Here is a 25026-nt window from a genome sequence, read left to right on the forward strand (position 1 = left end):
GACAAATACCACCCTGCAGGTAAGTGGGGTGGGGGTGGGACACGCCGGCGGTTTGGAGGCAAATATGGCCAGACAACTGTTTGGGGGCCACTGACAAACTGCGTGGGGACATTCATTAGCCATTTGGGGGCAAAGACGGCACTGGCAGGCTCTTTGAGGAGCACTGACATTCTGTTTGGACACAAACATGGCACTGACAAGCTGTTTAGGGGCACTCATGTTTGGAGGTGAAGCTGGCACTGCGAGACATGTCTGCTGAATTCGTGGGGCAATTTTTGTACCAAGCCCTGTGGTTTCTAGTTATGCCTCTGCATAGAAATAAATGACAGGTACTATTTTTAAGATTTTTGCTACAGATATTATATACACACTCTTTATATCCATATAAACTAAACAATGACTAAATGATTTAAAAGTACGGCCCCCATTAAATTATTTTGACCCATGTATGGCGATCTATTGAGGTCAAATTGTAGCTAAAATTGGGGTTTGGTTCCTATTACAGGGTAAAAAACCCCAATTTAGCCAAAAAAAATGAAATGCTTTGACAGAAGGCAGAATATTTTCCATTTTTCTGCAGTATGGGGGAAGCATTTATCTGTTGCACTTCCTCATGCGAGTGCTTCCTTTATAAGAAAATGAATGTATTCCTAAAATGTATTCATAAAAATATTTTTATATAAAATGTACGAGTTATAGAATTTCTTTCACAGATATATTTATTTTTATTTACCTCTCTGAATGTTGTACATTTTTACGTTTCAAAAAAAAAAGAAAAGAAATTATTGCTATTTTGTTGAGTTCAGCACCAAGGAATCATCTTGGTCAATGAATATTTGGGGTTTTTTTCTTTTTTTTTCCTTTCTTTAAATAATTACCTGTTTATTTTTTAAAAAAAATCATGACATTGTGCAGTTTATAATTATATAGTATTTTTTTTTAAGTCATTGAAATTAAAGGGAAAAAAAAATCTCAATGCATTACTTAAAACATTCAACATTGGCAAAATAAAGAAATAGATACATACAAAACCGTTAAAAAAGAGAAATAAAAAAGAATAAAATATATAAAAACAACAGAATTTTTAATAAAGCTATAAAACAGGTAAGTAATACAATTTCTGGCCAAAAACTGCTATGACGTTGATGTCTCGGGACAGGACAGCTCGACAAAAGCTGGGACTTTCAGTAGTGGAATACTTGGGGCCAATTTAATCTTAAAAACACTTAGATCCGGGCAAATTGAAGGCTGCTTTATGTGATTTCTACAAAAAAAATGTGTAGAAACCTCATGGAAACAATTATGGGGGGCATCGCTGCGGAGGGCATCGGGCTAAAGGTATAGATTATAGTGTACAGAGGCACTATATGGCTCTGGGGCAGTTATTTTGCCCCTGTTTGCTCTTAAAATCAATCCTATTGGTGGTATAGCCAAATAAGTAAAAAAAAGTGCCATGTTCTAGAGCAAAATAAAAAGATATGAAGTATATGGGCACTGAGGGTAAAGAGTCGAGTCAATCTAGACTCACATTTCGGTCACGATGGAGCCCCTTGTGATTCCAGACCCAAAGAAACAAGCCCCCATATCCAGTCCTGCCACCTACCCAAGACTATGGGGTCTTATCGCAGCTGTAGCGACACAAAAGACCACGTCTGCCAAGTGTTTTTGTTTCTCAAAGTTCCTTGCGGTCCAGAATAATTTTTGGACTTTGTTTAAATCGATACCTCCAGAAAATGCCTCTTTTAACTTGTGTTTATTTATCCAAATATTCCGCAACAATAACATTTTCATAAAGTTACTCTTTTATATTCCCCATAACTTGTGGATGAAGATATTGTTAAAAGTGCATCGGGTAAAATGTTATAATAAAACATGAGAAACGGGACTCGTTTTCCTAAAAGTAAGAAAAAGATTCTAGTGCAGCTTTCGTTCTACCGGTTTTTGCAGTAGGTTTATCTTATTATATTATCTAAAATACCCTTTTTTCTATATAGTGTATTTTTTTTGAACAATTTGCAAAGCATAGTACATTTTTTTTTTAGAATTGCCGCTCAAGTCGTTTTTTAATTGGCCAACAAAAATGCTGCGTGAGCCAACGAATAAACATCGACTCATCAGGCTGCTAATTTTTTTTTGGGAGGCAAACGAAACATATAAAATACCAAATAAAAATATTCTCCAATAAATGTATTAGATGTTTCTGAAGTTTTTCTGGGGTTTATTCTGTAAAGCAGACGTTTGTAGGATAAGGATTTGAACTTTTTGACGTTTCACTACCAGGGGCTGACCCAGTGGAGCTTCTGGAAGAGCTGATCTGGCCCCGTACAATGTGTATTTAATAATGCATATTGATGACTTATTGCTTACAGCCTTGAAAAAATCCCCCAAAAAGTACATAAACAATAGTGATTCTAGCCCCTCGTCCCGTCTGATATCTTAGAACTCCTTTTTTCATTAAATTGTTTATAACAACAGGTTTATAACATTTAATAAAAACCTACTAAACATTTGCTGTCAAGTCCATACATTTTTTATATATAAAACTCTGAAAAAATAAGACAATTGGAATTCGGTTAAAGAACGCGTTCCTCTCCAGAGTCTCTGTTCCATCGTTGACCGATACATTTTTTTAGAGCAAAACGACGCGAGGGTTTATCTCCTGAGTTTCCTCCGAAGCATTTTAACCTCAGTGGTAATTAGAGGCACGTATTGGCTTTGTACAACTCTATCATAGCTCCGCGGAGTAATAAAAACAGACGAGAAAGTAACATTTAAGTATAAATCCTGTTAGAAAAATGAAAATAGTTATATCTTTAATAAAAAAAAACAGTTACTTAGTAAATTATTTTACATTGTGCTTGGGTTCTGCAGTGGTTCGTGGAACGTTACTGGCATATTAATAACGCTTGGTCTTCCAGTGGATTCCTTTACTAGGTCGGATTATATCCATACAGAGGTTTTACCGTCTCGGCTGCTTGTACTGCCCTTTTCCGAGCTCGTTTTTGGCTTAGCACCTTGTTTCTCATGCGCCGTATTCACCCGGTTCTGTTCTACCACCGTCCCCCCCGAGGCCGGACTGCTGGTCCTAGAGGGTAGAGCGTTGACTTGGCTATTATAGCTCTGGAAAGCTATGTCCAACTGTTCCTGGGCCACTCGTAAATGTTTATGTAAAGCGGACAGGTCTGACGGGACGTTGTCGTCGGGGCTCGTGCACTGTTGCTCTTGAGCAACATTGGCCAAGTTCTGCTCGTGAGCCATCAAGCTTATCGGAACTTTGGTTGGCTTCTCCGATTTCACAACCATGTTGTATTCCGGAGGACAACTTATTATATTCTTCGGGTAGGAATAGTTGTAAGGTGGCTGCCTGGCTGTGCTAGTCCTCCTGCTGCGAACGGCATCCCTTAAAGCACCAAAACCAAGATGAAACATCTCGCAAATGTTGAGCAACAAGCACAGGCAACTCACCACGTACATAATTAGAAGAAATATTGTCTTCTCCGTGGGCCGGGAAACAAAGCAATCTACGGTGTGAGGACAGGGGTGTGTGCTGCATTGGAACGAAGGTAAAACCTCAAAGCCGTATAAGAAATACTGACCGGCCAAAAAGCCCGTCTCAAAAACAGCTCGGGCCAGTAACTGAAGGACATAAATTTTCATTAAGCCCTCTTCTTTGATGCGTCTACGGCCATCGTGCTTTTTGGTTTCCTTTTCTTTGGTGTCCACCTTTTCTGGTTCTGCCGGACCTTCATATATCATGGGCTCCTCTTCTTCATCTACAGGGTCCTCGACGTTTTGACCGGAGCGCCATTTGGAGAAAGATTTTTTCTTCTTGAACGACTTATGCTTTCGCTCTTCTTCTGAAACTCGCGCAATCCTATGGATGGCGTAGCCGAGATACATCACGGAGGGAGCCGATATCATGATGATCTGGAAGACCCAAAAGCGGACGTGAGAGAGGGGCGCGAAGGAGTCGTAACAGACATTGTCGCAGCCCGGCTGCTTGGTGTTACATGTGAATTTACTCTGTTCATCGGAGTAGATGGACTCCCCGCCGACTGCGGTTAAGACTATTCTGAAGACGATGAGGACGGTGAGCCAAACCTTCCCCACGAACGTGGAGTGGTTGTGGATTTCTTCGAGCAGACGGGTGAGAAAGCTCCAGCTCATGTTGGGCATAAGGACTACTCATTTATAACCTGTGGATGACAAACAAAATCAGGTTAGATATTAATTTACGGTTCCAATGCAGTTAAATATTTGTTTATTACTAGTAAGGTTGGCAGGGGTTACAAGAATCTTCATATTAATAAACAAGTTAGACTGGGATCTACAGTCGAAAGATTGTGCGTTCCTAATGTTTCACCCCAATCCAACAAAGGGGAGCTTAAAAGGCAACTCATTGTGGCAACTTATTAAGGGACTATTATTACCCCAGAGACACCAAAATCTAATGCAAGGCATTAAAGTTTCCTGACCTGGAGTTCTCTCCCTTCTCCACCAATTTAAAGGCTTCTCGAACCAAATCAAAAACAATCAGCAATTCAAGCATAGGGGAGACCTAACTCATTAGGGGGGACGTTAAGGTGGCTGCTTCCATGGTATACAAATAACATACATTTCCAATACATATAGATTGCCTGTTTTAATAAGTAAATAACATTGCACGGAAGAACTGAAAACACGCAGGATTTGGTAAAGAGCATTAAACTATGCATGTATATTTTTTTTGTGTGTTTAACCCTTCCCTGTTCTACTCAACCCCCAAAAAAGTTAGATTAAATTATTCTTTCAGGCTTGATTTATAAGCGGGAAAAAAAAAACCCACAAAAAATATTCTATAGAACCCGTCCTGCCGGACATCAGAACTGTACGGCGTTCCATTGGAATGCTCTTGGCAACAAAACCCCGCACGAGAAACGCTCATCAAATGAACAGCGATCTCTTGCCCTGGAGACGACCGTACCGTAACCAGCTTAACCTCCCTAAATTTATTTCATTATTTTTTATTGACACCAACGGTGCCTTTCCTAACGGTCATTTTTTTGGCAATGCGTTTAGGTTGCAGAAAACGTTATTTTAGCTCTGGGACCTCATACACCCTTCAAACGTCCCAGTGATGTAATATAAAATCAGGAGAACGCCTTTGATCTTGTAGGATTTCCCTTGCTTGTTTACTCTGGAGAGTCCACGTTCACCAACCCTGTTATATTCTTTGGGTCATCTCCAAACTACTCCAGCTGTCAAGAATTTGTCCTTAAAAATTACTGTACTTACGACTTCCAAAGGCTGAGCTGTGTGAAGAGTTATTCTGGGGCAAAGAGCTTAATGTGAATTAATTAGCAGGGACATTCCACGGCAGGATTGCTCCACATCTAAAATTAACCTAAATACAAAAGATCTCTTGTTCTTGATGTTCCTCTAAGTCTGTTGGTCAGTGAAGTCTTCGTGTTCATCTTTGGGGGGGTCTTCGTATTCCACAAATATTCGCTCGTTCCCATGTTAGTTTTGGGTGAATATTCCTTTAAATTCTTCGTATTTAATGTTCTCTTCATTTTCTGCCAGTTTTCTAGCCTTCCGTAGTATAGAAGGGGTTAACGGGAATCCGTAGGATCGCCAGTATATAAAAGTCAGAAAGCTCTTCTGGACATTAAAATCCTGGTGCGATCCTACAGATTCCCGTTAAACCCTTCTACAGACACCAAAGCCATTGGTCTCCCCAGGCCAAGTTGCCCCGCAGTGTACCTTGCCCTATTGTCCTGTCTTTTGTCAGGGGGACTAAAATCCCCTTTCCTCCCAGAGCGGTTGTCTCAGACCACTGAGTTTCTTGCCAAAGTTCCTTGAAGTTCATCAAAGTTAGCCAGGCCTTGGGCAACTCAGCAGACGATAAATTTCCTAGATCATATCCCGGCATTGTACAAACAGGACTTGTGCTCTGGAAGAGAGACATACTGTAGGAGCCTCCTCCGAAGTGGTGGCAGCTATAGGCTTAGGGCAATACATTGGCTCCAAATGGCCAGCTGTACACGTTCTTCCAGATATGCTCAAGGACGGAAAGAGAATGAGGACATTGAGGAGAATGGGGCTTTTTGGCCAGCTCTGCTCCAGCCTGTACTCCATAATGTTTGATGAGCCTCGCGGAGCCACATATTGGGGTCAACACCCACCAGCTCACCCGGCCAGATGTATCATCAAGCTAGGATCTATGTGGCCCGTGTGCTAATATGTTACAAACTTTTCTCAGGGGAAATATTTTGTAAAGAAACACTAAAAATTTAGCTCCATGTTTACGAAAGACTCCCACCGATAAGGAAGAGTGTGTTTCCTTTGATAAATATGGTATAGATGGGTATCAGGGGTTTTGAAGAAGAGATATTTTGGCGTATACCATCCTACGCCCACCCAAAATGGAAACAACCAAGGAACTAAAACATACGCAAAAGGCACCACGTGGAAAATGAGCTTCACGGAGAAAACAGCAGGATACTTTGAGATGTTACGATGTTACACTGCGACCCCTCGGTTCCTTTAACACAAAAACGCTTCCTTCACCTTTGATAATGAGGGAGCAGAGAGATTGTGAGGGCCACGGAGTAATGATTTCCTGAAGAGTAATGATGATGAATGTCAAAGGTTCAAAGGAATAGTAAGGGACGTTACATTAGTGAAAGAATGAATTTGGAATGCAAGGAAATAATCTAATCCTTCCCATCTATCACATTCTAAATGATGTAATGCTGGATTCTTTAATACAGAACACCGGTAAAATAATCAAAATACAATTAAATAAAATTATTATTATTAAATATGCAAATGTTTGGCAGCATAAAATATTAGAGCTTCCTTCCTACGCCTTTACGCATTTTTTTTCTTTTATGAACAATAATAATGAATTTTTAATAATTAAATTTCATGCAGAAAAGGTCCGGTTTGTAAATGTCTTGGTCCATGGAAATGAGTTGCAAATTCCGTGAAATTGGTGACCCCGACGGCGCTAGGTGTTCCTGGAGTTTTATGAAGCCGGGACACTGAGAGATACGTCTTATGCCTTCGCATTCATCTAACCGCGTTTCCAGTTGGGTGACTGAGACCAAATCACTGGTTTTGTAAAAACGTCGTGTAAACAGAATCGCGCGGCCTAAATGCAACGGCTTTAAAAATCAATCTTCTTGCACACCTTTCAAGTGAGGTCCTGTCTGTCTTTGGCCCTCCTCCCTTCTTTCCCCCTTTTGCCTCTCTTCTCTCCTCTAATGTCCCTTTTTTCTCCCCTGATGCCCCCTCTTTTCTAGGAGGTCAGAATGTTTGCTGGGTATGAGGGGATCGCAGGGTTCTACAGCCCTGAAAGCCCCGATAATGTGTATAGAAACAGCAGGAAACGGCTTTATAAATTAAACAGCAGGAAGTGGAGATATAACCTCCAGACTTGGTGCTGCTACCTGTGTGTTACTGTGTGCTGGATAGTTTGTTAAGGTGTAAGGGTGTGTGTGTGTATTAATGTGTGTGTGTATTAATGTGTGTGTGTAGTAATGTGTGTGTGTAGTAATGTGTGTGTGTAGTAATGTGTGTGTAGTAATGTGTGTGTAGTAATGTGTGTGTTTAGTAATGTGTGTGTAGTAATGTGTGTGTAGTAATGTGTGTGTAAAGAACTACATTACATGGGACTGCTGCAGCCAGTACCAGCTAGTATCTTACAAATTATAACTTACGCGCAAAATCATCATTACAAGACCACCCAGGGCCGGCTTTGGACAGACACCCTGCGAATTAGAAACATAGAATTTGGCCCCCATCTAGTCGCCCGTTTCTGTAAAGAATCAAACCTTAATCAGTCGTTGGTCTCGTCTTAGATTCAGGAGCCGTATGTCTATCCCATGCATTTTTAATCCCCTCACTGTATTACCCTCTACCACTTCTACCGGGAGGCAATTCACCTTATCAACTACCCTCTCAGCAAATTAAAACTTCCATTACTTTTGAACTTCTGACCAAAACTCATTCAGGCAGAAACACAAAGTTCTAAGTGTGCCCCACGTCATCACTCTATCATGTTATAAGGTTATCGGGTATGTCTGTATTGGTCCAGAAGAAGTTGAAGTCGATACCATTTATTTGGCCAACAGAAAAAAGATTTAAAGTCACATTTGTCTTCTTGGGACCTCGGAGGTCTATTCCATCTCAGGAGGCCTCTGCGGTCCCAAAAGCGATTTATAACCCACGCAAAAAAACACATCGCACTGACTACGACACACAATCTCGTCACGGCGGCAGACCATCTGCTAAGAACAGTTACACTTATACCCTATGCATACTCAACTACAAGCCTTTACCAGTACCTGGTCTGGTAGGATGGTAGATAAGTGGAACAGCCTCCCAGCAGAGGTGGTAGAGGGTAATACAGTGAGGGGATTAAACATGCATGGGATAGACATACGGCTCCTGAATCTAAGACGAGACCAACGACTGATTAAGGTTTGAGTCTTTACAGCAGGAGAAACGGGCGACTAGACGGGGGCCGGATGGGGCCGATCTGCCGGCGGGTTCTGGGTTTCTATGTGTTTTATATCCATAAAGATGAGGTTTTGGGGGTTCCAACGCATTAACAATAGTCGCATGTGTGCAGGGAGGCATGCGTCTGCTACAGCGATGGGCCGAGCGTGCGCTACCTCCCTCCAAACATTTTCTCCCAAAAATAGACAAAACATATGTAATTTCTCACTCAGGAAGTTTTCTGGCCCCGCTGCGGAACACGGGACGCTCAGACATGTCCTGTTTCAGCAAAAAAAAAACTTTCTAGACAGCGAAAATACCGAATCAAACACACAAGATCTGAATGTTAACAATTCCGTTATTTTGCCGAAGGCTGAAATTCTAAACAGCCTCGCTTTGCAACGGAAAAAAAGGCCGAGGAACGAGCAGAAATAGCTATAAATGCCCCCAAAAGCCTACATACATTAAGTATAAAGTAGTTAAATAATCGTATCCATAAAAGTTTCCGACACAACGTTTCCGGGGAAAATCGGCGCTGAAATTGTTGTCTTGGCGGTGAAGGAGTTAAATCACAAATTGTGCAACTAAAACTCTACAGGGTAAAGAGAAAAATGTCACAATTTCACTTAAAAGTGGAACAAAAGTTTAGACAAAAAGGGAATTTACTTACAGGAGCTCTGCGTTTTCATGAGAAAAAAAATCCAAGGGAGCTTGAAACATTTGTTTTTTTACAATTGCCGCATTGTCGCAAAATAAAGACGATTCTGGAAACGTTTAAAAAAGAAACAAAAGTATAATAAAATCCTGGGGAAAATAGACGGTGTAGCGTCGAGGAGAGCGACTCGGTGAATATTTAAACATCCTGTCAGTGTGAGCTAAACGCAGAACATCTCAGAACATCCTGCCGGAGAAAGCTTACGTTTCCCTCCCGTCACTAAGTCGGGGGGGAGAAAAAATTGGAATAAATTTTTTTTTTGTAAAGTTTGGGGTTTTTAGGCCTCCGCGGTGCGACGAGATCCGTCGTAGGTCATTTCAGGGGTGGAAATTCGCAGCGGGACACCGGAGGGTGGCGAGGAATCCCGTTGCCGTAGAGCGATGTCTGGAATCTGATGGATTTTTTTTTTCGTTTCTGGATTGGGCTCTCCGGAGAGTAAACAACTTCCAGGCTGGACTAGGAGAGGGGTTTTAATAGGAATCATACTGAGGGAAAGCAGAGCCCTGCGCGTTTCAGCGAGCGAGCGCTCTCTCTCTCTCTCTCTATAGCCTCAAGACAGAACACATGGCAAATAATTAAAAAAAAGGACATTCCAAAAAAAAAAAAAGATTGTTAACCCTTTGTTACCCAGGATCTGTAACACTGTAAACTTTACTTTTGCCAAGAAAAGGCAAAGAATAAAAAATAGACATTTGGGGGGGAAAATATTAAACCTTTCATTATCAAGGATCTGTAACACTTTTAACGTTGGTTTTGCCAGCAAGAAGTCTAAGAAAAAAAGACGATTAACCCTTCATAATCAAGGATGTGAAAGAATGTAAACTTTACTTTTTCCAGCAAAAGAACATACAACAAATAAAAAGGCATTCCAAATAAAGATGATTAACCCTTCATTATCATTCATTTTAACACACTGCCACTCAAACCACATATATATACATTCATGCTCACACACAAACACATACACACTCATGCTAACACACCCTCCATCTCATGCAACTTACACTTACACATCCCTGCTCGTACATACAAATGCTTTCACATACACATTCATGTTACCCCACACTTATACATACACACTTATACATACACATATACACTTATACATAGACATTTATGCTCACATACACTTATACGTACACATTCACGCTCATACATAATTATACGTACACATTCATGCTCACATACACTTATATATATCTATATACACATTCACGCTCACAAAGACAACCATACATACCGCCTCACTTCCGCACCCCCATACTTCTTCTGCAGCTTTGTGCGAGCAGCTTCGGTTCCACTGCGTGGTCACGTAACATGACCCCACGGCGTTGCCGTCTCCCCGTGCCGGTACAAAATTGTTAAGTTCCAGTTAAGTTACTGAACAATTTGGAACCAGCAGGAGGAGACAGGAACAAGTTGTCGTAGGGCCTGCGATCCCTGTATCTATGCCACTGGTGGGGCAGTATGGGGCTGTACTGGGCGCTGGACTCTTCCTCTCACACTGACATACATAAAATAAAGCAATCACACATTATAGAGCTTTCTTCAGTGTTTTCCGCTGCGTGCCACGCAGGATTTAATGCTCAAATAAAACCTTTTTTTTCCCTGACACTTTCCCTTTAAGTGTTCTTAGAATTTCTAAGCTTGAGGCCAAAGAAAAGCTTAAGGAAAAGATAGAGAGTGACAGCTTCCTGAGATTGCCGCAGCGAAATATCACATAAAGTCATATCAGTACGTGATTCATTAGCGGGATCCATACCTGGGAACTTTCTGGATCCTCCGGTCCTGAGACTTATCAAATATTAACCATTTGTGGAATGTTATATTTCATTTTGATTTGCGCCGCTGACCTTGGGTAAACCTTTCTGCAGCGCCGTTACCTCCGGCCGCGGGAGCCGTGAATAGTACGAAGCGGAATGACTGTTTATGCCTTTCCCTAAACAGTTACTTTGTCACAAGTCCAATGGCCTCAGTTGACTTTTGCAATTTTATAATTATAAATCTATTTGTTTGAGCCTCTTAATTAAAAAAAAATATATTTATTAAATATTGTACAGCGCTGCGGAATATGACGACGCTATATAAATAAAATAAATAAAAAATCTAATAAATAATTAAACAAATTTGTATTAACTATTAATATTATTAAAAAAAATAATAATAATTATATTATTTAAAAAAATAATAATAAATATTATATTAAATTAAATAACCCCACTGATCAAAAAGTAGGCGGGGAAGCCATGGATTCCCGCTTTTATTATTATCATTATTTATTGATTTTTTAGTGACATTGAATTTCGCAGCTCTGTGCATTTATGGGTTAAATTTGTTGTGTTTGTCGGTATCTCTGGCTTTCTCTGTGTAGGGATGCGATGCAGCACCTATAGAAACAAAATCATACCTCCCAACATTCCAATGGGCAACGATGGTCACGTTTCATTTGAGGGGTGTGGTTGGAGGTGTGGCCAGGGGAGGAGCTTCAGTGAGATAGTTAATGTGACTGTAACCTATCAATAGTCACTTATGAAACCGAGTCATTTAGAAGAAGAAGAATATATGTTAATTCCACTATTTAGTTTCTGAACCCTTTTTTGCTGCTTCTATCCACGTTATCGTGACTTGCAGGGCTGCAGTACCCTGCGATAAACACACAGAAACACTTCTTGTATCTCCTACAAAACCGTCCCCAACCCCTCCAGCGCTTAAAAGGTTTCCAGATTATGTACATTTTTTCAGCCTGACAAACTCTAGAAGCATGCGTAATAAAAATGTTCATTCCGCCCTTTTTCTCCCCGTTTTCCTGTGAGTAATAAAGGAAGCAGCTTGCGATGAGGGTCCGGCAGGCAGACACTAAAGCATGAGCTATGCCCGACTCCGTGGGAGAGCAGGGGGAGAGCGCGGCGTGTATTGTGGTTACCATGGATTAGGCAGAGGCTGCAAACAGAGACCCTGCGTTATTACACAGACAGACGGCCATCCGTGACACCCGTGCATTTACACTCGCACATATAGAACACGCTTGTGTGTGCCTGGTAACATATTAATGTTCACTCCGAAAGTACAGGAGCTGGCTGTGTCCTGTCTGTGTAGAGGGTGGTAGAAAAGTAAAACAGCCTCCCGGCAGAGGTGGTAGAGGGTAATACAGCGAGGGGATTTAACATGCGCGCGATAGACATACAGCTCCTGAATCTAAGACGAGACCAACGACTGATTAAGGTTTGAGTCTCTACAGCAGGAGAAACGGGCGACTAGACAGGGGCCGGATGGGGCCGATCTGCAGATCCTAGGTTTCTATGTAGTCGGAACCTCACAGATGGCGAACAGCTCTGCAGTGAGCAGCAAAGAGATGGAGCACTGGATTAACCATCTCTACTGGAATACTGCTTGCCCTATCTACTACCCTCTGTTTGAACAAGAACTTTTAAATATCGCGACCCCATCAGTTTAGTATAAGGGATCCCGACACTTCCCTTATTTAACCCTTTTATGTATTTATTTCCTCCCAAGCCATACAGCCAGTGAGTAAATGGCTTATTCGGCAAACACCTGCTGCCGGGAGCACCAGACTCGAAGCATCTCAGGGTGCATCGGCTCCACGGCCTCAAAAGGTTTCTGGGATTTACACCAGCAGTGGTGCTGGATATGCTCAAGACTGCTCCTAGGAATCCAAGGCTGTTGGCACATATCGGGATAAAACATGAAGCAGATATGTATATTTTACATCCACATTCCTCTTCCTTATCACCGTATGGAATGTTACCAGAGGTACGGTGCGGCTATCACCACCATCTGCCCACTAACTCCTCTCGCCGCGTTGGCATTCGCGTCCCTGATAAATACCGCCTATTCCATGACCAAAAAACGACATAAATCCCCTTAAAAATAAATAGCTCCAGATAAAGACATAGAGAAGTCCGAATCATTCTAATTTATCTCCAGACACGGAACAGAAACGTCTGGGAATCCACTGGAGCGCTTTAGGGTTTTTCAAAGAATTTATAGATTTTCCATCTTTTTTTGTGGCTAAAAAAAACAAAAAAATGTTGGTGTCTCCTCTGTAGAAAAAAAATTCAGAAAAGTGGTTTTGTAACCACAGCACCCAATGGAATGGTCCAATCAACAGGCAGGATTGAATTGGTTGCCATGGTGATAGGAGCCATTCTTTAAACTTTGTTTTACAAAATTGACCTTTATAAATATCCAATTTTCATTGGTTGCTATGGCGATTGGCACTTCTATCAATTCTTCTTCATATACTGAATTTCCAGTGACAGCCGGAATAATATTACGTTTTCTCCCTGATGCTGTTTTTTTTTTAATAAATAACCATCCAGCGAGTTGAAGTGACATTATTTCATGTTACACAGAAGCGCCACATCACTTCCTGTCCCCCTGACCCGGCTTTCTGCCTCGCTATCAGCCACATGGCAAACTTTCCTCATGGAAGTAAAGAGACAGTCTGAATTGTTATAACACAATGAGACTCCGGTCACCTATTCAGCTGTCTCACATCCTGCCGCCTCATCCTGTCAATAGGAAGCTGACGGTGCGACACCGGCGCGCAGATTACCACTTCCTGTTTAGATAGAAGGGGTGAAAAGTTGCCATGGCGAGGCAGCAAACTGACATAGAGAATTTAGCTGTCACAACTATAATTCCCATTGTGATGATGGGTGTTGTAGTCCCTGGTCGAGTATTTGGGCCACTTAATAGACCAGTTGGAAAACCTCAGCCATTCAGTTATGGAGCTCGTAGGCCAAATCGATCAAGGCAAAAGCAAAGAAATTCTGGAGAAAATCACCAAATCGTTAGCAGTTAACCCAGAATTGCTCTAAATGTAGTAATTCTCCAATATTTACCTGGATAATTATGACCTCGTATGTACAGAAGGAGAATTTAGGGATCACGAAAGGTCATCAAAAAGAATGACTATCCTGCCCTCTCTCCTCCACATTTTCACTTTTGTGTGCCCAAAACCATGGTTAGCAGCGCATCATGGGAATTGTAGTTCTCTTCCCAAAGTGTCTCCAAACTGCGTATCATAGAATGGATTATAGGATGAGTTTCATTATATAGACAAAGGTGAAAATATGAGTGTAACGTAAAACAGCTGTACCCCTCCCCCTCTCTCTATCTGATTGGTTAATCCTTCACTCATAATATATCTGCCTATCACCCCCATCCGTACCTGCTCAACACATTCCATGCGCACAACACGTTATGCATCATGAGGCCTGTCTTATAATAACAAGCACATGTGTGCACACGTGTGCCGAAAACATCAGTGTCTGGATAACTTCTCCCTCATAACAAACTCATATGGACATGAAAGTGTTAATGTATACGGACCCTTATCCGTATACATTATTTCCTTTATTTTAGTACAAATTTGCCTTGTCAAGGGTTAATGTGCTATTTAAGATGTTTTTTTCATACTTTATAGGTTGACCTCAACCTGAAGCAGACACGTTACATTTCTGTAATAATCTACATTTTACCGTTCATTACCTCAAATAAACCAAATAAAAATAGATATAAATATTAGAAACTCACTCTACAGGGACACACTGTCCGTCGGCGCAAAAGGGGGCCATGTTGGACTGGTCCTTCTTGAACAATTTTGGACTAGCCTGGGGAGGCAGGAAAGCAGCGGGGTCACATAACACAATGTTACGTGACCCTGACGATAAAAATGAGGAAGCCAGAAAGAAAGCTGCAGGTGAGGTAAGTGTATGTGTAAGTGTGTGTTAGCATGGATGTGTATGTGAGCATGATTGTGTGTTAGAATGAATGTGTAAGTTTGTTAGTATGAATGAGTATATGTAAATGTCAATGAGAATGGATGTGTGTGTGTTAGCATGCGTGTGTAAGTTTGTTAGTATGAATGAGTATATGTAATTGTGTATGAGAATGGATGTGTGTGTGTTAGCATGCGTGTGTAGGTGTGTGTTAGTGTAAGTTTGTGTAACTTTGAGAGTGTGTGCAAATACATGTGCCAGAACATATGTGAGATACTGGGGGGGTGCAAGGGAACGATGGGGTCTCCTGGCTTTAGATGCCCCCTGGGACAGAAGGTGCCAGCCCTCCCCTGCCACCCTATATGAAAATGAGAGCAGTCATTTTAACTTCCTATTCCAGGGTCCGCAGGATTATTCCTCCCCATTAAGTTATCTCCCCCCTGTTGTTAAGTTGCTGATTGTTGTTGATTGCTTTAAGCAGCCATTGAACGTGTAGGTGACGAGAAGGGAGAAAACTTCAGGTCAGGACATTGCTTAAATAATGCGAGTTCTGCCAACTTTTGCCACAGATCATGATTTCATAAAATGAAAATGCAAAATAACTAAAATAATCCCTTACTTTTAATCCATATATATCCACAATTAGACTGAGAGGGTGTTAGGTAAGTGGAACAGCCTCCCAGCAGAAGTGGTAGAGATTAATACAGTGAGGGTATTAAACATGCATGGGATAGACATACGGCTCCTGAATCTAAGACGAGACCAGCGACTGATTAAGGTTTGAGTCTTTACTGCAGGAGAAACGGGCGACTAGATGGGGGCCGAATGGGGCCGATCTGCCTGCAGATTCAGGGTTTCTATGATCCTCAGCAGCAGTTTAGAGGCGGATTCCTTTAATGAAGTTTAAGTCCCTTTAAAGGCCGCGGAGGGTAAATCGCCGGCTTCCTCTGTCCACCCAAAATGTTTTGATCCAAACAACAAGACAAATGCCATCTGGGAAATAAGAAACATCCCTCCCTGTTCTCAAGCATTGTATAAATCACCAAATACCAAGGGATGAGCGGAAATAAACGGCAATTAACCCCAAATTCCCAAAATAAATATTTTCCCCTCGTCTGATTGCAATGAAGATTCCAAGCGGAGAATTCCTTCGGGGTCTCCTTGGTGTGGAGGACGGCGAGAGGATGCTGATTGGGGAGGTTACGGCGATATTATTATTACTGAGCCCCCATCGATCCAATACAGGGGTGAATGTTCTGAGCCAACAAGGGTGCAAGTCGCCCATCAGCGAATAATGGTCAAAGTTGCCCAAAAATATTTCTTTTCTGCTCGGTCGGTTTCCTTTCGCTTGTTCTGATGCCCCAAACCCCCGATCTTGGACGTTGTTCGGTAATCCAGCGTTCCGTTAGCAGAACAACCCAACAATCCTCTTGGATTATCCGTTTGTTCCGAGTTCTGCATCGATCCCGACGTGATTCCGTGTTCTAGACTATTATTGGCCCGGAACACAATTACAAATACCTAATAGTGAGATCCAGAACCTAAACCACAGACTCAACTGTTTATTTCTGTCCATAAGGTTCATTTAGTGAACTGAATTTGGGTTTATACATAAACTGATAATATTTCACCAATCTTTTGTAAAAAAAATCATATTTTTTTGCCCCATAATATAAAGTTTTCAGGCAGCTGCATATCAGCCGTTTGTATGATTCTCGCTCTGTTATCTGATCCCCGATCTACTAAACACCCTGACTCCTTATCATACTGCCTGTGGGGAACAATAGAATGGCTCAGTCTTAATCACACTTATGTACCCTCTGACTAAGGAAAGTCTATGGAGGAAAGGACTTTATTAGCATCGCCAGAAAGCATCAGCTCAGTGTGGAGTTTGAGCCGGGAAAGTCACCCAAAATATCACATGACTGACAGCGACGGCGGCTCCAGATCTGCAGATTATGGGAGTTTATTGGAGCAAAATGAGATAAAACCAGGTTTTTGTCACTGACCAACATTACTGTATACAGCGCTGGGGGTTATATTACTGTATACAGCGCTGGGGGTTATATTACTGTATACAGCGCTGGGGGTTATATTACTGTATACAGCGCTGGGGGTTATATTACTGTATACAGCGCTGGGGGTTATATTACTGTATACAGTGCTGGGGGTTATATTACTGTATACAGCGCTGGGGGTTATATTACTGTATACAGCGCTGGGGGGTTATATTACTGTATACAGCGCTGGGGTTATATTACTGTATACAGCGCTGGAGGTTATATTACTGTATACAGTGCTGGGGGTTATATTACTGTATACAGCGCTGGGGGTTATATTACTGTATACAGCGCTGGGGGTTATATTACTGTATACAGCGCTGGGGGGTTATTACTGTATACAGCGCTGGGGGTTATTACTGTATACAGCACTGGGGGTTATATTACTGTATGCAGCGCTGGGGGTTATATTACTGTATACAGCGCTGGGGGGTTATATTACTGTATACAGCGCTGGGGGTTATATTACTGTATACAGCGCTGGGGGTTATATTACTGTATACAGCACTGAGGGGTTATATTACTGTATACAGCGCTGGGGGTTATATTACTGTATACAGCGCTGGGGGTTATATTACTGTATACAGCGCTGGGGGTTATATTACTGTATACAGCGCTGGGGGTTATATTACTGTATACAGCGCTGGGGGTTATATTACTGTATACAGTGCTGGGGGTTATATTACTGTATACAGTGCTGGGGTTATTACTATCTGTGCATTTAATCTGATCAAAATCCGGTCTAGGAAATAATCACGTTTTATATGAAAAGACTAAGCAGCTATGGAATAAGGGAACATGTGGTTCTTATAACGCCCTCCTCGCTGTGCCACGGAGAACATCCTATTCCAGGAATGCCAGACCTTACATTAATCATCATACAGCGCAAGCGTCTGGCGTTTACAATGTATAAAAATAAGCTTTCCGCGTTCCAAACCCGCTCTACACATTCCAACCCTCGGCTCGTTCCTCTCTCGCGCCCGCGGCAACGTCTTCAAATGAAAAACGGATAAAAGAGAATATTACGCGGCTTCAGGTGTTTATTTAACTCTCGGAATTCACTGATAAAAAAAAGGGAAGTCGCTACTGAGCGCTCACCAGGAAGTGTACTGAAGTTTGCTTCCTGCTCAGTGACATTTTGTCCCTGGGAGGTCCGGTCAGTTTTTAAAGTTTTTTTTATATTTAGCTTTAATTAAAGATATACACTACATTATATTACTATACAGCGCTGGGGGTTATATTACTGTATACAGCGCTGGGGGTTATATTACTTTATACAGCGCTGGGGGTTATATTACTGTATACAGCGCTGGGGGTTATATTACTGTATACAGCGCTGGGGGTTATATTACTGTATACAGCGCTGGGGGTTATATTACTGTATACAGCGCTGGGGGTTATATTACTTTATACAGCGCTGGGGGTTATATTACTGGATACAGCGCTGGGGGTTATATTACTGTATACAGCGCTGGGGGTTATATTACTGTATACAGCGCTGGGGGTTATATTACTGTATACAACGCTGGGGGTTATATTACTGTATACAGCGCTGGGGGGTTATATTACTGTATACAGCGCTGGGGGTTATATTACTGTATACAGCGCTGGGGGTTATATTACTGTATACAGCACTGAGGGGTTATATTACTGTATACAGCGCTGGGGGTTATATTACTGTATACAGCGCTGGGGGTTATATTACTGTATACAGCGCTGGGGGTTATATTACTGTATACAGCGCTGGGGGTTATATTACTGTATACAGTGCTGGGGGTTATATTACTGTATACAGCGCTGGGGGTTATATTACTGTATACAGCGCTGGGGGTTATATTACTGTATACAACGCTGGGGGTTATATTACTGTATACAGTGCTGGGGGGTTATATTACTGTATACAGCACTGGGGGGGTTATATTACTGGATACAGCGCTGGGGGTATATTACTGTATACAACACTGGGGGTTATATTACTGTATACAGCGCTGGGGGTTATATTACTGTATACAGCGCTGGAGGGTTATATTACTGTATACAGCGCTGGGGGGTTATATTACTGTATACAGCGCTGGGGGTTATATTACTGTATACAGCGCTGGGGGGTTATATTACTGTATACAGTGCTGGGGGTATATTACTGTATACAGTGCTGGGGGTTATATTACTGTATACAGGGCTGGGGGGTTATATTACTGTATACAGTGCTGGGGTTATATTACTGTATACAGCGCTGGGGGTTATATTACTGTATACAGCGCTGGGGGTTATATTACTGTATACAGCGCTGGGGGTTATATTACTGTATACAGCGCTGGGGGTTATATTACTGTATACAGCGCTGGGGGTTATATTACTGTATACAGGGCTGGGGGGTTATATTACTGTATACAGTGCTGGGGTTATATTACTGTATACAGCGCTGGGGGTTATATTACTGTATACAGCGCTGGGGGTTATATTACTGTATACAGCGCTGGGGGGTCATATTACTGTATACAGCGCTGGAGGGTTATATTACTGTATACAGCGCTGGGGGGTTATATTACTGTATACAGCGCTGGGGGTTATATTACTGTATACAGCGCTGGGGGGTTATATTACTGTATACAGTGCTGGGGGTATATTACTGTATACAGTGCTGGGGGTTATATTACTGTATACAGGGCTGGGGGGTTATATTACTGTATACAGTGCTGGGGTTATATTACTGTATACAGCGCTGGGGGGTTATATTACTGTATACAGCGCTGGGGGTTATATTACTGTATACAGCGCTGGGGGGTCATATTACTGTATACAGCGCTGGGGGTTATATTACTGTATACAGCGCTGGGGGTTATATTACTGTATACAGGGCTGGGGGGGTTATATTACTGTATACAGCGCTGGGGGGTTATATTACTGTAGACAGCGCTGGGGGTTATATTACTGTATACAGTGCTGGGGGTTATATTACTGTATACAGCGCTGGGGGTTATATTACTGTATACAGCGCTGGGGGGTTATATTACTGTATACAGTGCTGGGGGTTATATTACTGTATACAGCGCTGGGGGGTTATTACTTTATACAGTGCTGGGGGTTATATTACTGTATACAGCGCTGGGGGGTTATATTACTGTATACAGCGCCGGGGTTATCACAGTATATTGTATACTCACTTGTTCTGAGCTCTTATTGTACGTCGCAGCGTTTAGCAGACCGTGTCCTTGGATCCCGTGGGAACAGAATCTGGTGCCAGAGTGGGCTTTTAGTAATGAAGCTCGTGTTAGAAAGTACGTGTCAGCTCCCCGGTGCTCACAGCCTCCGTGGCCTTGGAATTATTTCCGACCCCGACACCCCCGCCGGCAGTCCCAGAACTTTCTTTACGCAGAACAATTCTTCAGTTTTAAACAATTCATGATATCGCGCCATGTCTTCGCGGGGTTAATACGTTAGAGTGTATAGAGCGAGATGATGAAACATGCGTCTGACGTTCTCTTTATATACAACCTCGTTATACGGACCTTATACACAGGAGAATAACACATTCGCACTTTGTGCACCTGTATAATGTATAGATAAATCAGTGACCGGCCCCTGTATAATATATATATAGATAAATCAGTGACCGGCCCCTGTATAATGTATAGATAAATCAGTGACCGGCCCCTGTATAATGTATAGTTAAATCAGTGACCGGCCCCTGTATAATGTATAGTTAAATCAGTGACCGGCCCCTGTATAATGTATAGATAAATCAGTGACCGGCCCCTGTATAATGTATAGATAAATCAGCGAGCCGGCCCCTGTATAATGTATAGATAAATCAGTGACCGGCCCCTGTATAATGTATAGATAAATCAGTGACCGGCCCCTGTATAATGTATAGATAAATCAGTGACCGGCCCCTGTATAATGTATAGATAAATCAGTGACCAGCCCCTGTATAATGTATAGATAAATCAGTGACTGGCCCCCTGTATAATGTATAGATAAATCAGTGACCGGCCCCCTGTATAATGTATAGATAAATCAGTGACCGGGCCCTGTATAATGTATAGATAAATCAGTGACTGGCCCCTGTATAATGTATAGATAAATCAGTGACCGGCCCCCTGTATAATGTATAGATAAATCAGTGACCGGCCCCTGTATAATGTATAGATAAATCAGTGACTGGCCCCTGTGTAATCTCCTTTTCTAACACATGCTCAGATCTGCACAGCGGCACACACTGTATTGGTCTCCATCAGGGGCCACAGGTCGGTGGGGGGGCAGATGATGCCTATTGTGGCACGGCTCAATTAGCCACCGGATCTCTATGTAGTCAAACTAATTGGAGTCCATGCAATGTGGTCTCCATAGGCATTAAATCATATATTACATATATTAAAATATACAATTAATAGTAATAATAATAATAAAAAATGAGAAGAGTTTCTTTTGAAGGTAAAACTTTTAAGAACTTTGTTTAAAGGACAAGGCACACGTTTGACCTTTTCCTGCCGAATATATCTCGCTTATGGAAAGTGCTCTCATTCAGCCAATCAGTGTCGAGAACCGTTGCACCCCTGGGAAGGAAGGCAGTAGCTGCAGCTTCTACTACAGATAATAATGATTATTTAAGTCCTCGTGGGGGGGGTCGGGGCACTTTTATATATATTCTTCTAGAGCGGGGGGTTAAACTGTGCCTTTAAAATTCATCCCAAAGCAGAGAAACACAAAAAGTGTCAAAAGATCGTGTATAACCCCCCCGTAACCCCCCATAACCCCCCACTCCCATCATGCGAGCCGCTCAGCCCACTAACCCCAATCCTGTTCCCAGTCAAACAAAATATCCCAGTTCACGACATTTATTCAAACTGGGAGAGCCGGTTATTCTCCGATTCTATTGTTCATGGCAGGAAAAGGGAGATAATAAAGTCGGGGCCGCTGGTTCCCCTTTCATCTCCGATGAGACAATGGGCTGGCAGAAGCCACAAAAGGCCACTTAATAAACTGCAAAAATGCTGAGTCGGGGCTTGGTTTATCGGCTTAACAAAGTGGTGAGTGACAGAAACAGCCCTTTTCTGGCACCTGAGGGTTAGGACTCCCATGAGGCTCAGCCAGCCACAAGATAAGTACTGCCAGTCCTACTAGTTGGCTGAGGGTGATGAAACATAGAAACCTAGGATTTGCTGGCAGATAAGAACCCCAGCTTCCCAGAAGTGGTAGATAAGTGGAACGGTCTCCCGGCAGAAGTGGTAGAGGGTAATACAGTGAGGGTATTAAACATGCATGGGATAGGCATACGGCTCCTGAATCTAAGACGAGACCAATAACCAAAGATTAAGGTTTATGTCTTTACAGCAGGACAAGATGGGCCGATGGGGGCCGATCTGCTGGCGGGTCTCTGTTTGTATGAGCTGTCTCGCACGCGGTGACTGTCTGCTGACACGCTCATGATTAGAGTCCCGCTCTGTTGGGCAGCGTCACATGATGAGACATACTGTTTATACATACAGACAGAACACGCTCTCGCTTGTATCGCGCAGGCTAAATATATCGCTGCGGAAATCTGCATCTATCCGGAGAACGTTATTAAACGCGTTTTATTCTCGCACATGCAGGGCTTTGATTCTCGTTGGGAGCGTCGGATGCCCCTGGACAGCCTCACCGAAAAGAATGCATACTTTATGAGTACTTTAATACACGTAATAAACGAGGTACCTAAAGGAGAAGCTGCAGCTCCTCTTGTTTTCCATGGTCTGACGATTCTTGCCGCTGATTGGCTGCTTGAAGTAGGCAGTAAAGCACTGAAGATGTCATTAGATATATGGGACACATGGCAGGGGGCATACTGAGGGGCAACACGTCTGCGCATGTGCAGCACTGCAGAATATGATGGGGTTATATGCTTCATTGAATAACAAAGAATGTCCAACCAATAAGATCGACAGCTGAACCGTGAACTATTTAATGCGTAATAAATCAAAAACAATCCGGCCCCGTCTAGTCGCCCGTTTCTCCTGCTGTAAAGACTCAAACCTTAATCAGTCGTTGGTCTCGTCTTAGATTCAGGAGCCGTATGTCTATCCCATGCATGTTTAATACCCTCACTGTATTACCTTCTACCACCTCTGCTGGGAGGCCGTTCCGCTTATCCACCACCCTCTCAGTAGAATAAAGATGTTTTCCAATTTTAATGGTTTCCAGTACAGTACAGTACTGTACAGATGGTAATACTAAAGGGGTTACATTCAATTAAGGAACTGGATGTTCTTGATTGTGCATGTTAATCGAAGACGTGGTGTGCGTTTCACAAAAGGCTCTTTGTCGTTGAGCTCTTCCTCCTTTAGAAAACAGCCAAATAAAAAGAAAATTCAAAAATATGATCGACGCTCCGTATACTAAGTTTTAAAAATCCAGGGGCAATTCCCCGGTGGGAAGTCACACTCTACAGACAGCTGGGTAGGGGCAGGTTCCTGTATTTTTGCCCCTAGCCATTTTATTTCCCTTCGTAGCACTTGTCTCAGCTGCCTCCTAGCCCCTCACGCTGAATACATTAGAATCCTTCTGGTGGAGGCGCCTCTCTCTCTACTGCAGGTCGTATCGTAGACCATAAATGCCCCATTGGACTTCCGCAAGCCCCGTCAAGGACATTGCTGTCCGTTTACGAAGACCTTGACGACCCCTTGAAGACGGCCACCAAAAGTATCCAACTCAGAAATGAGGACTAAAAGCTGATAAATGGAACCTTGTGTGGTTAGAACGTTCTAAACATCTTTTCCACCCAAAAAAAATATCCGGTAGAACTTTTTTTTCTGGTCCACCAAGATCTGCGTTCCGCGGAACCCCCAGCGTCGTCGATGGACGCCGGACCCCTCCCAGCTGAATTGAGTGCATTTATGGAAAGAATGTTTCATATATATATATGTCATATATATGGTTCTACAAAAAATGTTTATTTCCATCGCTGGACGACAGTTAAATCCTACATAAGTGGAGTTCATCTACTCTCGGGTACCAGGCAGAGGTCACGAAGTACAGAGGTCGGGACTGAAATGAGATTCATCGTCTGTCACGCTCTACGCCTCTCCTGCTTCCATCCTTCAAACAGCTCTGACTCATGTTGTAGTTACCAGGGGTTAGTTGCCAGAAAACTTTGGCATATTTGGCCCCGGCGTTTTTTTCCACCACAGGACCGTAGACAGGAAGACACCTCCCAACAATGAACTGTTAACGTGAGCAGAGTCACCATTGTTTCCAGTGTCTTTCTACAGCGTTCGGGTGGAAGTCATTCCTCTGTCCAGACGCACCGTTTGTATACAACTGAATGGTTGGTCCTTCATAAAAATACCATTGGAAAGACAAACGATCCATCGTTAAGTAAACACTGAAACAGATCTTTATGGCCCTTAAAGGGAGCCGACGGGTTCAGAACCTTCTGGATAACTCCCTTCATTTATGAAAACTACATGTAGTTTGAATTGTTGGATTTTTTGGTCTCCGGTGTAACAAGCAGAACGTGGCAGAACTGGCATTGTGTCCGGTCCTGAAGTTCTGCCCTTTCTCCACCTTTATAAAGGCTGTCTGAACCAATTAAAAACAATCAGCAACTTACAATAGAGAGATCACTTCAAGTGAAACTGTTGCTTTTCCGAAATGGTCCCACAAGTCAGTTCATGAAATTGCCATTATTGTGAAGTGGAAGCGTCTCAGAGTAACATCAGCTCAGCCACGAGACGGTAGACCACTCACACTCACAGAGCGAGGCTGCCGAGGGTAACGTTAATGCTACAGCATCCCAAGACATCTTAGACGATGCTCGGCGTCCAGCTTTGTGGGGACGTATTGGGGAAGACCCTTTTCTATCCCAGCGTGACTGCGCCCGGCGCACAAAGCGAGCTCCATAAAGACACGGTTGGATGAGTTTGGTGGGAAGAACTTGGCCGGCCGCACAGAGCCCTGACCTCAACCCCATCCAACACCTTCGGGATGAACCGGAACGGAGATTGTGAGCCGGGCGTCTCGTCCAACATCAGCGCCTGACCTCACA

At 42.7% G+C, this 25026-nt stretch overlaps 1 protein-coding gene across 3 annotated transcripts in view; it reads right to left on the bottom strand.

Annotated features, from left to right (window-relative positions):
* Positions 1-1736: 1736 nt before the first annotated feature.
* LOC128497504 (gap junction gamma-1 protein-like) overlaps positions 1737-25026 on the bottom strand; it is a 28072-nt gene continuing 4782 nt past the window's right edge. For 2 of the 3 annotated variants that reach the window (XM_053467607.1, XM_053467606.1), the window contains exon 2: positions 1737-4196. In XM_053467607.1, coding sequence (XP_053323582.1) covers positions 2941-4176 — 1236 coding nt within the window. In that variant the 5' untranslated portion in view covers positions 4177-4196 and the 3' untranslated portion in view covers positions 1737-2940. Of the gene's footprint in view, positions 4197-9154; positions 9237-25026 lie in introns of those variants that run through there. The other variant, XM_053467605.1, reaches the window with a different exon arrangement.

The sequence above is a fragment of the Spea bombifrons genome, chromosome 5 (assembly GCF_027358695.1).
Source record: "Spea bombifrons isolate aSpeBom1 chromosome 5, aSpeBom1.2.pri, whole genome shotgun sequence".
NCBI classification, from domain to species: domain Eukaryota; kingdom Metazoa; phylum Chordata; class Amphibia; order Anura; family Pelobatidae; genus Spea; species Spea bombifrons.